The sequence below is a fragment of the Doryrhamphus excisus genome, chromosome 8 (assembly GCF_030265055.1).
Source record: "Doryrhamphus excisus isolate RoL2022-K1 chromosome 8, RoL_Dexc_1.0, whole genome shotgun sequence".
Taxonomy (NCBI): Eukaryota; Metazoa; Chordata; class Actinopteri; order Syngnathiformes; family Syngnathidae; genus Doryrhamphus; species Doryrhamphus excisus.
In genome coordinates, this window is record NC_080473.1 from 12,396,907 (window position 1) to 12,409,394 (window position 12,488).

Sequence of the window (12,488 nt, forward strand, 5' to 3'; positions counted from 1 at the left end):
ATGTCATTTGTATCAAAGTACAATGCTCTCTCTTTTGGCTCTGTGATTCTGGCACCAAGATCCATATTGGATGGAATAAAAAGAAAACAGACGAGCACTTGACTGGCTTGGCCGGCTCCCTAATGCCGCCTGTCTGACATTTGTTTAATCACACCAATAACATCCTCTGATGTTTGTTGAACACAGCTCAGACTGTAATGCTTTCTCTAATGTAGCCTTGCAAATGCACTCTTAGAATGACTTAGACTTAGACTTAGACTCAAGCATAAGAAAGCACCAACTGTTAGGCTGTTGTCATCTTAAAAGCCTTTATAATGACACCATATTTGTAGTCAACAGTGTACTGTATACTGTACTGGAAATAGTCAAAAATAAACAAATATGGACTCACCACTCTTGGCTTGGTCTTCTGTGGCGCTGGTAGAGATGGTCCATGGTCCAAACCAGTTTGTGATACAGCTCCTGTAACTGGGCTGCTGCAGATAGTGCTGGGTGAAGATACAGAATCTTCAGCCCCATCCCTCGTCTGATGAGGATGAGGCCCTGGACAGTCTGTGACATCCAGAATATATTTCTGGGTCGCATCCTCCAGAGATGGGGTCTCGTCTACAGGGGTCTTCCTCAAAGCTGGCGAAGGGGCTTGGCCTGAGAGAGGCTGCGGTCGTGGTGGCGGCGAGATGGGTATAAAGGTTGCTGGTTCACTGGCATGGCGTACATGCTTAGGTCTGGTTTTGGGCTTGGAGGCAAGAAGAGGAGGGGTGAGTTCAAATGCATTATTGTGACCCTCTTGCTCCTCCAGTTCCGGGGGCTCTAAGGGGTCTTCGTGGGAAAAAAACTGAGCCAGCCTGTTGGGACGTTTTCTCGGGGAACGGCGAACGATTCGAGGAGACAACGCTTCTGCGAGCTTGAGGTCAAAGTTAAACCTCCTAGTTTCCTCTGTTTTCCTTTGTGTACTTTGATCTATGACATCATCTTCACAGTCAGGATTGTCAGATTCAGAACGAGCCTTCTTGATGCCGATATCGCTGTTTCCGTGGTGACAATCATGTGATTGTGTCGCAGCTTCCTGTTTATGTTGCTCCTCCTCCTCCCATGCTTTTTCTATTTGCTTGCTCAAAATGGGCTCGCTGCTGGAAGGTGGCATCGGGCCGGTCTGATCCAGCTCATTGATTGGCTCGGTGCTGCTGGCCTGACCTTTGAACTGACAGTCATTGTGGGAAAGTAAAGCCGCGTCGCTACGGCGACTGGGGTCACTAAACGATTTCTTCTTAGGAGCTTTACCGTTATTGTGATCATCTGTCATCAGTCTGTCCATAGCTCCCGGCTCGGCGACAATGCTTCTAATGACGCCGCTATAGTCACCGACGACATCGTCATACCGGAGTCCGCCATCGCTGTACACTGATAAGTCGCTTGCCACGCTCCCTTTGCATTCTGCTAAAGTGGGCATAACCGGCGGCTCTGGTGGACCTACTCTGACAGATAGAGATCCTAAAAGGTTGCTGTCGACTGAGGAGAAAATGTCTTCTTCTGCCACACAGGAGCTTCTATGAGGCATAGGATCACTAAGTGAACGATAAACAGTGGACTCCACATTTACATCAGCCGCCATTGAGTCTGTGGTACCATTACTAACCTCTGAGGATGTGTTAATGTTGACCGAAGGGGAGAACTTGCGCCTTCGACGGGTGGCGCTAGGGGTTGCAGGTGCTTCGAGTCCTCCTATAGAACCAGCATCGGTGGCCTCATTGGTAGTTCTGATAGCATCCAAGTCCGAAATAATGGCATCGTCGCTTTCTTCCAAACAGGACGAGTGAGGTATGGAGACTTCATTCAGATGATTTGAAGAACCGGTGTCGTTCTCCATCATTTCCTCGCTTTCTTTCGTATGCCCTTCCTCCTTGTGCAGTGCAGATTGTTTCCATATGGTAACAGGCTGCCCGAGTACATCCCTAGCAATGCATGACCCCAAATTAACCCCTCCCGACCCCAAGAAAACCCTCTCAGAGGGGTTACTGGGGCCAATCTCTGGCTCTGTTACAATCCCTTCATCTGTTAAACTCGACTCGTGGCCGGAAAGTTCGTCCACAGAACGATCACAGAAGACGCTTTCCTCCGAGTCGCCCTTCTGTAGCGCCCTGGCGGTCTCTCTGTTCTGTGTCTTCACCTTCTCCTGGTAGTCTGTGTCTCTACTGTTTATCTTTTCCAGCTGCATACTTTGTTCATCCCTCTCGCTCTTTTCCCTCTCCTCATTCTCTCTCTCCTGCTCGTGTTTATCGTTTTCCTTTGAGGTCTTAAAATCAGCTCCGTAGTCAGTTTCTGTCTCACGTTCCATGCTTGCTCCTTTTGTCTTCTCCTCCACAGTTTTAATGATATTAATATCATCTTCATCAACTTTGGTGTTCATCTGGCAGATATCCTGGATAACCTGCCTGGCTTCCTGCACGTATCTTTCCTGCAATGGAGCAGGCATCACTTCCTCATCATCGTCATCGTACCCATAATCCAATATCTTTTGTCCTCTTCCGAGCCTAAAATCACCTCCATCACTTTCTACTTCCCTCTCCGACACAGACACCCTACCGGCGTTATTCTCTCTGTCCGAGTCAAGCTGTTGCTCAGAGGAGCTTCTCTTTGTGGTGCCGCCCGACAGGTAACAGCGAACGGCTGTCGAGGGCTTGCCGGAATAAGTGAAGGACTTCGCACGGCGTAAAGTAGCCGTCAAGTCTTTTAAGGACAAGCGGCGACCAGATGTACCGACGTGACTCTGCGAGGCCATTCCGCATTTCTCTCCCTCGTTTGTTTTCCGCACTTTAAGCTCCGACAGGTCCGATTTGAGGAAGTTTAAAAGAGTCATTGTTTCTGTTGTGATATCGGGGTTAGACTTGGATATTCCATTCTTATCCCTTCCTGTTGTCTGCTGTGATGTCACGGTCTCATCGACTCTTGGAGCTGGTCTTGCCACAGAAGAGGAAGTGACTGATGGCATGATCTGCGGGCGCATGCGCACTTGTGTACGGGGGAAATTATCCCCGTGTCCAAAGCTTGGGGAACGGTACATTGTAAAATTGCCATAGTATGTTTTACTCAAAACAGACGAGGACGCGTTTCTAGTCGTGTTGCCTCCACCAGTGTTTAAGAACCTGTTGGTGCAGCTAGCCTGGTCTTCCTCCTTCAGGGTCTCAGTGCTGGAATACCGACTGCTGCATCGGGAACCACCCGGACTGGAAGCAAAAGAGGGGATGTTGACTTTTGACACTCGTGACACACCAGGAAGCGACGTGGAAGCCGCGGGTGAGCTGATGCGCTCCCATTGTTGCTGCACCTTGGCTCGGTTACTATGAACGGCGGCTTCTCTTGCCGAGTGGCTACGTGATAATCTCAGCACGAATTCTCCTCTTGCGGTTGCCTGGCGGTGCCGATCCAAGTGCTCCATGGTCATGGGACTGTCGCTGTCGCTGTCTTCTGATTCGCCATCATGATCATCGTCATCATGGCCACAGAAGCACTTCTTTTTTCTCAGAGAGCGACGCCGTATTGCCTCTCGACCAGACGGGCCTAAAGAATTCTCCTCTTCGCTGCCTGATGAGCGACCAATACCCTTCGTACGCCACTGGACATTTTTACTATGCGATAAATAACCTATCAAAGAATGAGATGGGCCACTCAGATCTCTTTTTTTACGACTGCGCCCCTCCTCTTCGTCTCCGGAACTAAATCTCCAGCAGGAGCTGCGTGTAGGGTCAACTCTTACATGGGCTGAGGAGGGAGTTACAGTAGAGGAGAAGGTAATGGCTTTATCTGGAGCTGGAGCACACAAGGGGGAGAAGGAGGGGGAGGCCTCTGCTGTAGAGGAGCTATGTGAGGAATGTAAACTATCCCTGGGCAGCCCGACCCCCTGTCTAACCCTTCTCTCCCTCGCTATGGGCTCCTGAAGAAAGGAGCCGCAGGAGGAGGCGTCCCGGCTCGAGGAACTGCTCCGGGAAGTAGTAGCAGAGGTCTGAAGGTCAGGGTGGGGGTCAGGTGTCAACTCTATCAATGAGGGGGTCTTAGAAGCAGCCTCCGCCTCTGAGCTGAATGGAGATGAGTTACTTTTTTGGCTACCCTGAGAACAACTACCAATGCTACCGCGGCTGCGGTGAACGTTGTTTCTGACTTTATCGTTACTGAAGCTCGCCTCCTCGTCAAGGAGCAAGTACGGTTGCTGGTAGATTCTGGAATGGAAGTCCATAGTTTCACACAGTGTGCCCTTTATGATGTGCCCTTCAACTAAGCTCGCCTCAGGCCAAGATAAAGTTGTGTCTTCATTATTTGAGGAGAAAGGTGAGAGTTTGTTGCTTTTATCCAGGAGCTGTTCGTTATCTGGATCATTTTTATCAGAATCTTTTAAATTGTCATTGATCTTGAGCTGCTGTGTGGCGTTCACTTGTCTCTCATCAAACAGCTGTCTTATTTTCGTCACACTTGGCCATTTATCAGGGTTCAATGGAGTAAATTCATTGAAATGTGTAGATTTATTAGATTTAGGTTCTCTAATTGTGACATCGATGTCATTGTTAAGCTTGGAAGTCTTCGGGTGATTAGAGGAGCAAAAAGAATCTCTCTTACCGGAGTTGTCGGTTGGAAAAGTCCGCTTTTCACTTTTTTTCTCAGAGTCTGAACCCGACACTGAATCGGTGCCGGAGTGAAACTTTTGTATTTTATCTAGAAAAGATTTCTCCGGAATGTATCCCGCACCGCCATCCTGGTAATGTGACAAAGAACGGGGAAGAGTTCTGTTCCCACGCGGCACCGCTGCTCCGTCTCCCGGCCGGGCTCTGTGGGTCCTCTCGGAGCCTCTCCTGCTGCTGAATCTCTCGGTGAGCTGGCGGATGGAGGGAGAAATGGAGGAGAGAGGGGCGGAGGAGGCTTTCTTTGGCTCTGCGGTCGCGGCGGTTGTGGTGGCAGAGATTTTGGAAACTTTTCTTGGCGCTCGGACATGACTCGGCTCCGAAGGAGGGGAGCCGTAGGCTGCCTCCGAATCGTCACATTTGTCCGGTTGCTCCTCGCTTCTATTGGTGCCCCAGGAGCCCAAGTTTTTAAAAGAGACGCTGCGGTACACTGGTGCTCTCCTCTTGTTTCTCTCTGCCATTGTTCATGTCTCTTTGTTGCATGTCACACACGCTGCAGCCTTGCTGATGCTGTTTGAATTAATACATTTCCACCTCTTAAGTTGCTCCTCTGTTGTTAAAACTCCCATGGTCGTGAGTCCACACTCGAATCCCACTTTTCCCACTTTTTTTGTGCTCACTGTCTCTCCATTGTTGCCCATTAAAGCAGGTCAGCACGCCTGCAGGGGTCCGACTCTCACATCAGTCTCTGCTCATTCCCAGAACTGTTTGCGGATTCCTTATTTTTTTGGCATGATTTGGATTTCCGTGACTTTTGTTGTTTTTTGTGCATGTTAATGCCTGAGATAGGACAAGGGGGGGTGGGCGGGACTAGGGGGGATAGGGGCTGTCATAACCCCCTCGGGGATTGAGAGGAAAAGCTTTTTTTTAAAGGTCGTTTTAGATAAGAGAGACTGGTACAGTCAACAAACTGGATCTATCTGCTGAAATTAGTTATATTTTGTTACATTCCTGGTTACTTAAAAGTAGTTTACAGCTGTGGCCTTGCAGGACACAAATATTTTTAATGTTTTTGGGGGGGGGGAAATTAACTTAGTCAGTTAACAGGATTAAAAATGTTTAACTCGCCATATTAATAATGCTTCTGTGGACAGTCCTTTTGTTCTACAGGAAAAAAGGCACAAACACACTGCACTTTGGCTACAGCGCCCCCATCAGGCTAACATTCAGCATAACAGACCAGGGGTGCCAAAAATTCTGTTCCTCAAAATGTACATCGTAGGAGACTTTTATTTTATATTCTTCAACTTTTGTTCAAAATCAATATCAACATAATAACATCTAAACTTTGTGTTATGGAAAACAAAGAGACCGTGTATAATTTTATGTACTTATGTCGAGGAGCGGGTTGCAAATGGCCCCCAGTCCGGATTTTGGGCTCACCTGATGTAAACACGCAGCGGTCTTATTTACAATACAACAAATTGGCATTACCATGAGTGTACAAATGAAACATTCACAATAACAGTTTAATGTTGTTTCTTCATAACAGCCTCTTGTAACATCATAACAAGCAAAACATGTTTAACCCATGTTACTCTATTCCAAATGATATGCAGTTAGTTATCAGGCAGTATTCAAGATTACATTCTGTTACTTAGCATACAGGAAACGCATTAGTATTCATTTCATAAACATTGTGACAACAGAAGAAACTTACAATACTGTACAAAAACAAGACCAGTTTTAGACATGGAGTACCAGCGCCATCTAGTGGCAAAACAACACATTCAGTCCAAAATAGTGCTAATACTGACCCAATATAGTTACTCTTAAACTCTCTCCTCAAAATACCCACCACAATTCACAGTCAGAAAGCAGATGGAATGTCTGTGTATTTAAATGGGTTATACATATACATATACATAGTGGGCTCCATCCAAAGTTGCTGTAATACACAGTGTTACTTAAAATGACAATCCATGCAGTCAGTGGTCATCATAAAAAAATCAACCAATGTAAAGTTCAAAGTGCTCAATTGCTGGGAAATATAAAACACTTTACACACACAGGCTCCAGTGTTCAAATCTAGCGCATTATTTAAACAGACTTTCTCTGACATGAGCATTGTAACATACAGTCAGGCAGATGATTTCATGAATTCACGATTACATAAGCAGTATACAATTTTCCACATTTTCAGTGCCTCTCACAGTAAGTCAGGAGTAAACTATATTAGAAACTGGGATTTTTTTTAGTCACTGTTACTCTTATCCCTGAGAGTGGTGACTCTAAGAAGTAACCTTTTGGTACTCTGTCGGTAATGTGGCTGAGTGAAATAGAACAGAATGGGATCCAGAAAGCTGTTCATACTAGCAAACGGTCTGGTGCTCTTATAGATAATTGAAAACAGGTTTCTCGTCTCACAAGACACACTAGGCAAGGTTCGGACCACCAGGTATAAGGTTTTGGTGAGGTGAAAGGGCAGAAAGCTGACGCAAAACACAGCAGCAACCACAATGATCATCTTCACTGCCTTGTCGCGTTTCTCCCTCGTCTGACCGTTGACACCTTGGCAGGTCACCGGGCGGCACAGAATAAGGGCCATTCTGCAGTAGCACACCATCACACCCGTAAAAGGTAACAGGAAGCCAAGGCAGGTGAGAGCCATGCCGTATGGGTAATAGTTCACAGACTGCTTTGGCGTGCTTAAATCGTAGCAAACGGTGCGATTCCGCTGAACTCCCGTTGAGGCAAAGTAAAATGTCGGTGCACAGAGGAGGGCCACCACCAGCCACACTCCTCCACAGATGATCCAGGCCAGCTTGCGCCCACCTTGCTTGTGCCACATTGCCAGAGGATGACAGATACCAAGGTAGCGGTGAACACTGATGCAGGTGAGGAAGAGGATACTGCCGTGAAGATTACTGTAATATGAAAAAAATACTGTCAATCTCAACTAAGGGAAAAGAATTATTCATATTTCTACTGCTTAGCATCATGGCTGAGTCTGCCCCATCTGACTTTGGGCACATATAGAAAAACATTTATTCACAATCACTTTCACATCTATATAAAAATATCTTATTGTGAAATAGTCTCACCTGTAGAACTGAAATCGAACCAGCTTGCATGCAAAGTCCCCAAAGGGCCAGTAGTCATGACTGCCGTAGTTGTAGATGAGCAGGGGAAGTGACATCACATACAGCAAGTCAGCCATGGCCAAGTTGAGCATGTAAATATTGTTGCGGGAGAGACTTGGCCTCCTCCTCCATATTTTTAGTATGACAGCAGCATTAAGAGGGAGTCCGAGCAGAAAGACTAACGTGTAAATGGCAGGGAGGAGAATACGTTTGAAGTCCTCTTTGTAGGTGCAGCGAAGAAATCCTTGTTGGCTGATGTTAATACTGATGGTGTTTGGCTCTGTGGACTGAGCAATGGTGCTGGAGACATCCAGGGGAAGGGTTTTAGGGAGGACAGTTTCCATGGTGAGGGAACCAAGAAAATGTGGCATCTTCAGATCTTCAACAAGACACAAAGATTGATAGATTATATTAAACAGAAATACTGTTACACTGAATTAGTCTGACAAGCTAGTTAATTTACTGAAATGTATTAATACACCAAAGAAGTGTCCACTACAAAGTCCTGAATGCTAACCACTACACCACGGCAGGCTCATACCGAATATGCTATACTAGACTTAGATGTATTCAATATTAGCAGGTCAGTGTGTTTATTCATGATCAAACAATGCTGGTGCCAGCAATCCATAAAGTGTTTTCTACATAAATGAATACTACAGGTTGTCAATAGTATTCAAATGGATGGATAGTGAAAAAAAATTGTCCCCAAGGGGGGCATGACGGATAATAATTGAGACCCATTGACAGAATATTTGCACATTGGAGAATGCTTTTAAACTTAAATATTGCCCTTGTTCCCAATGTCAATCACACACCATTTTCCCTTTGGCAAAATGTGGGCTAGTAAGTGATAAGCTCTTTTTTAACGAAGCCTTCAGACTATGATTCATATCATTTCACAATTAACACCCACTCCATGTGTGTGTCTGTGTGTGTGTGTGTGTATCCTACAAAGTACCTTTCAAAAGTTTTGAAAGAAGTGTATACATGTGTGTTTATTTTCTCTGAGTAGCTGCTATAACATTAGTCATATGTCAAATTTAATTTCACAATTTGTGTCTAAAAAAATGTAAGTAAGGGACAATAGTATGTACATGACTGAACATGGTGCCTTTTATTACTACTGCTGACTCACACTATCAGTCATATCATACAGTCATACAGTTAATTTGTTCTCAACTATTTCTCAGTCCTGGCCTGCAGAGCCTTTTTTCCGGCTATTAAAAAAGCCAGTGGCATCATCATTCATATCATTAACATGCTTTTTGCAGACACAGCATTACTTCATTATTAAATGCGGCAAGGATGGATAGAATCCCCGCAAAGTAATGTTGCATACAGTGTATAATATGTAACTGAAGTATAACTTTTCTACTCCAAAACAATTTGGAGTCGCCAATTAACCTAGCATGTTTTTGGAATATGAGAGGAAACTGGAGTACCCGGTGAAAACCCACACATGCACGGGGAGAACATGCAAACTCCACACAGAAATGCCCAAGCAGAGACTCAAACTAATATTAATTATATTATAAAAAATATAAATATCAAAGGACAGCTGTATAGCCCTGGCGTAAATGGACAAAGACAAGTAAATAAGACAAAAATAGTGAGCTGCATTGTTCAACTACAAGCTGGAACTATCAATGCTAACACTCCTTTTAAGAAATGCTGCAAACGTTGAAGCCAAGTCCTTGCAGAAATTCCGAAACAAAGCAGGAAATATGGCTGCCTTCTGCCAGCTGAATGTAATCACATGCTGTAACTTCTGTGTCTCAATAAGACATACAAATAAGCAAGAAAAAAAGTTAACTGGAGAATGCGGGCATCGATCCCGCTACCTCTCGCATGCTAAGCGAGCGCTCTACCATTTGAGCTAATTCCCCATGACGCCAACTGGCCATTCCATGGCCAGGAGTCATATTTCCAGGAACCAGTCCCACTCATGCTGTGGCGTGTTAGAAAGCAGCTAAAGTTGGTACAAAATGACATTCAAAACCACTGACAGAATGAGAATAACAATTATCATGAGCTTTAATGTCATGTAGCATATATATAATGTTAATGATTAATCAACATGTGGATTTTGGACTCAGTTACATTTGTGGGACATTCAGAGTAGCACAATAATAATGAAACTGATTCGGAGTGGCACGGTGTATCTAAAAAGATCTAGTTATTTCAATTCCAACTGTCTTGATTTACCAGGTAGTATTAAAGGGGACCTATTATGCTTGTGCATACGTGCCATGCATTCTATCAGTCAGTTATCAGAGAAACAGGAAGTTAAATTGGAGGGTGTGTCAGAAAGCAAAAGTCCCCTGGGGCGACGCTGCCATTACAATACAGACATTTTAACTCACCGCAATTCAAACCAACATTACACAGTTTCATGGATGTCTGTATATTAATACAAAAACATAACCAATCAAGACTTTTGGGGTATGGTTTAAGTTTGGATTAAGTAGTCAAAGTTGCTTGTATGAAAACTTTTCTTTCATTACACACTTTGCGAAAGGAGTATACAGTACAATAACCCAATCTTATGTAAACAAAAGAGTATTACATCTTGATGCACAGGACTAGTGCTAGATCTATGTCTAAACTGGTGGTAGGCCCCTTTTTATAGTATGAATGTATTTAAGTGATGACCTTTTCTGGCATGTTTATGTTAGTGCAGAACAATAAAGTGTACTTAAGCTCTATCAACTATTTTGTCGCTGTTTATTTTTTGCAGCACATTCGAACATCAAAACGTGTCTAAACCAGTGTCCCAGTCATCTAAGTCTGACAAAACAGCCGCAGGAACCAGGCCGCTGTTTTGGCAGTGAGGAATCTTCACTAAAAACAATGCCAAAAACCCATGATGGAACCTGCTAGCCTATTTACTGTAAGTGGAGAGTACGTATTAGTGGTTAGCTTCTTTGTTTCAATGCAAAACATACTTGGGATTTTTAATTAATTTAAGGAGTAACAAAAAGGAAAAGAGTGACCCTTTCTAAATTTTAATTTTTTCTAAATCAAGCTTGACTTGGTCCTGCTTCTGAAAAGGTGCGGTCAACCCGGGAATCCCACTTTAGTAGCACCAGTAAAAGACAGATATGAGTTCACACTTACAAATTACCATGTGAGCTTTTGAGATATGTGTTATACATCCAGGCTGCACTGCGGTCGAGTGGTTAGCGTGCAGGCCTCACAGTTTGCTTCCACTCACAATGTTCTCCCCGTGCATGCGTGGGTTTTCTTCGGGTACTCTGGTTTCCTCCGGTTAATTGGCCACTCCAAATTGTCCATTGGTATGAATGTGAGTGTGAATGGTTGTTTGTCTATATGTGCCCTGTGATTGGCTGGCCACCAGTCCAGGGTGTACCCTGCCTCTCATACAAAGACAGCTGGGATAGGCTCCAGCACCCCACCCCCACCCCCGTGACCCTTGTGAGGACAAGCAGTAGAAAATGAATGAATGAATGAATGTTATACATCCGCAATTCAAAACGGAAGTCCATTATGAGAAATTGTAGTTTACATAGCAAACTCATAAAACAGAATAGAAACACCTGTAAACACACAAAAATAAGCTTCTCAAATTGAAAAACGTCCAAGTGTGCAACTTCACTTGAATAAAATATAGCTACGCTCTTGCTGAGCCAAATGAAGTCATTAAAATAAAGTGTCTGGATAAGTGAATTGCGTATTCAATTCAATTATAGAAATGATATGAAATATTACTTTTCCTACTCGTCCAATATAACACTTTCGTCACAACCTTAACATACGTATAAAGAACATCAACATTATGTACTTAAAACAAATGTAAAAATATGTAATATGTTTAATTCTTACCTTGCCCGTCAGTAATGTAATAAAAGCGGCACCATCAAGAATTTGACGACATCGCCATGACCAAAGACTCTCCCTCTTGCTCGTCTGAACACAACTTTAAACAACAAAGATTCCCGGAGTGTGATTCCCAAGTGAAAATAACAAACTCCCCGCGTTTGTTTACGATATTAATACAGAAATGGGATGGGCTTTTCGCTTATCTTACCTGCTGGGAAGAGGGAAGTTTGTAATGGACACTTTTTCTCCAAGTGCACAGCAGAGTCTGCCCGCGTGCCGCTGCTACCACCGCGCATGCGCAATACATCCTGTCACTGTTTCTATTGTGTTTTACTTGTATGATCATCTCATATCTTTTAATATTGCAGTTTTACTTCTCTTTAAAACCAACATGCTTGTGTGCATATGATATTTTTGGTATTTGGTGTATTACAGTTTTAATTGTCCAAAATATATTACACATGCAACATAGTAATAACATAACAAAATGTGATCATACCTTCAACCAAAGGATACAAATTAAATGGATATTGTAATTTATTAAATTAGCCCTTGACATTTTAATTTGTACGCTCTTTTGCTGCTTAGTCAGCAAATTTCACACAGTGCCAGCTATTTTGGACGTCTGCCACACATCATTAAGTGCAGACGGTTAAATGAGCTCATATTTGGACTGGAAGACATTAGTTCACTTTGTATTGTGGTGCATTTTAGAGAAAGGAAGACGCAGACAACTATAAATGTTACGGCTGAAGTACTAGACTGACTGACTGTCATGCAACTGAAGAGTTGGAATGTTATGTTGACTTTCCGGGCGGTCAGTCGCAACAAGTTTAACTGTAAAAACCCAACAGTGATAACAATCATACTTTAGTTTGATATAGGGCCCTGC

The 12,488-nt window shown here is 43.9% G+C and overlaps 2 protein-coding genes and 1 non-coding gene across 6 annotated transcripts in view; all 3 read right to left on the reverse strand.

Moving 5' to 3' along the window:
- Positions 1-5,442, reverse strand: part of LOC131134289 (rho guanine nucleotide exchange factor 17-like) — a 53,673-nt gene extending 48,231 nt beyond the window's left edge. For both annotated transcript variants that reach the window (XM_058079396.1, XM_058079395.1), the window contains exon 1: positions 392-5,442. In XM_058079396.1, the coding sequence (XP_057935379.1) occupies positions 392-5,131 (4,740 nt within the window). In that variant the 5' untranslated portion in view covers positions 5,132-5,442. The remainder of the gene's footprint in view (positions 1-391) is intronic.
- Positions 5,443-5,905: 463 nt separating this feature from the next.
- On the reverse strand, positions 5,906-11,860 carry LOC131134290 (P2Y purinoceptor 3). Of its 3 annotated transcripts, XM_058079398.1 has the most exons (4): positions 11,805-11,860; positions 11,600-11,693; positions 7,715-8,132; positions 5,907-7,537 (listed from the first exon to the last, which is right to left on the reverse strand). In XM_058079398.1, the coding sequence occupies exons 3-4, from the start codon at positions 8,122-8,124 to the stop codon at positions 6,865-6,867; spliced, it is 1,083 nt and encodes a 360-aa protein (XP_057935381.1). In that variant the 5' UTR covers positions 8,125-8,132; positions 11,600-11,693; positions 11,805-11,860; the 3' UTR covers positions 5,907-6,864. The 3 variants fall into 3 exon arrangements, with proteins under 3 accessions (XP_057935382.1, XP_057935380.1, XP_057935381.1); XM_058079399.1 differs by lacking the exon at positions 11,600-11,693 and having other exon boundaries at positions 5,906-7,537; positions 11,805-11,856; XM_058079397.1 differs by lacking the exons at positions 11,600-11,693; positions 11,805-11,860 and adding an exon at positions 10,881-10,947 and having other exon boundaries at positions 5,906-7,537.
- Positions 9,570-9,642, reverse strand: trnaa-agc (transfer RNA alanine (anticodon AGC)). The gene has a single exon. It is a non-coding gene; the product is annotated as a tRNA-Ala (tRNA).
- Positions 11,861-12,488: the final 628 nt, after the last annotated feature.

Excerpts from the sequence above, each read along its gene's own strand:
- LOC131134290 (XM_058079397.1), bottom strand. The coding sequence starts at position 10,911 with ATGTATAACACATATCTCAAAAGCTCACATG. Across the intron at positions 8,133-10,880 it reads ATATCTCAAAAGCTCACATG|ATCTGAAGATGCCACATTTT; the intron begins GTAATTTGTAAG and ends GTCTTGTTGAAG. Across the intron at positions 7,538-7,714 it reads GTTCGATTTCAGTTCTACAG|TAATCTTCACGGCAGTATCC; the intron begins GTGAGACTATTT and ends TTCATATTACAG.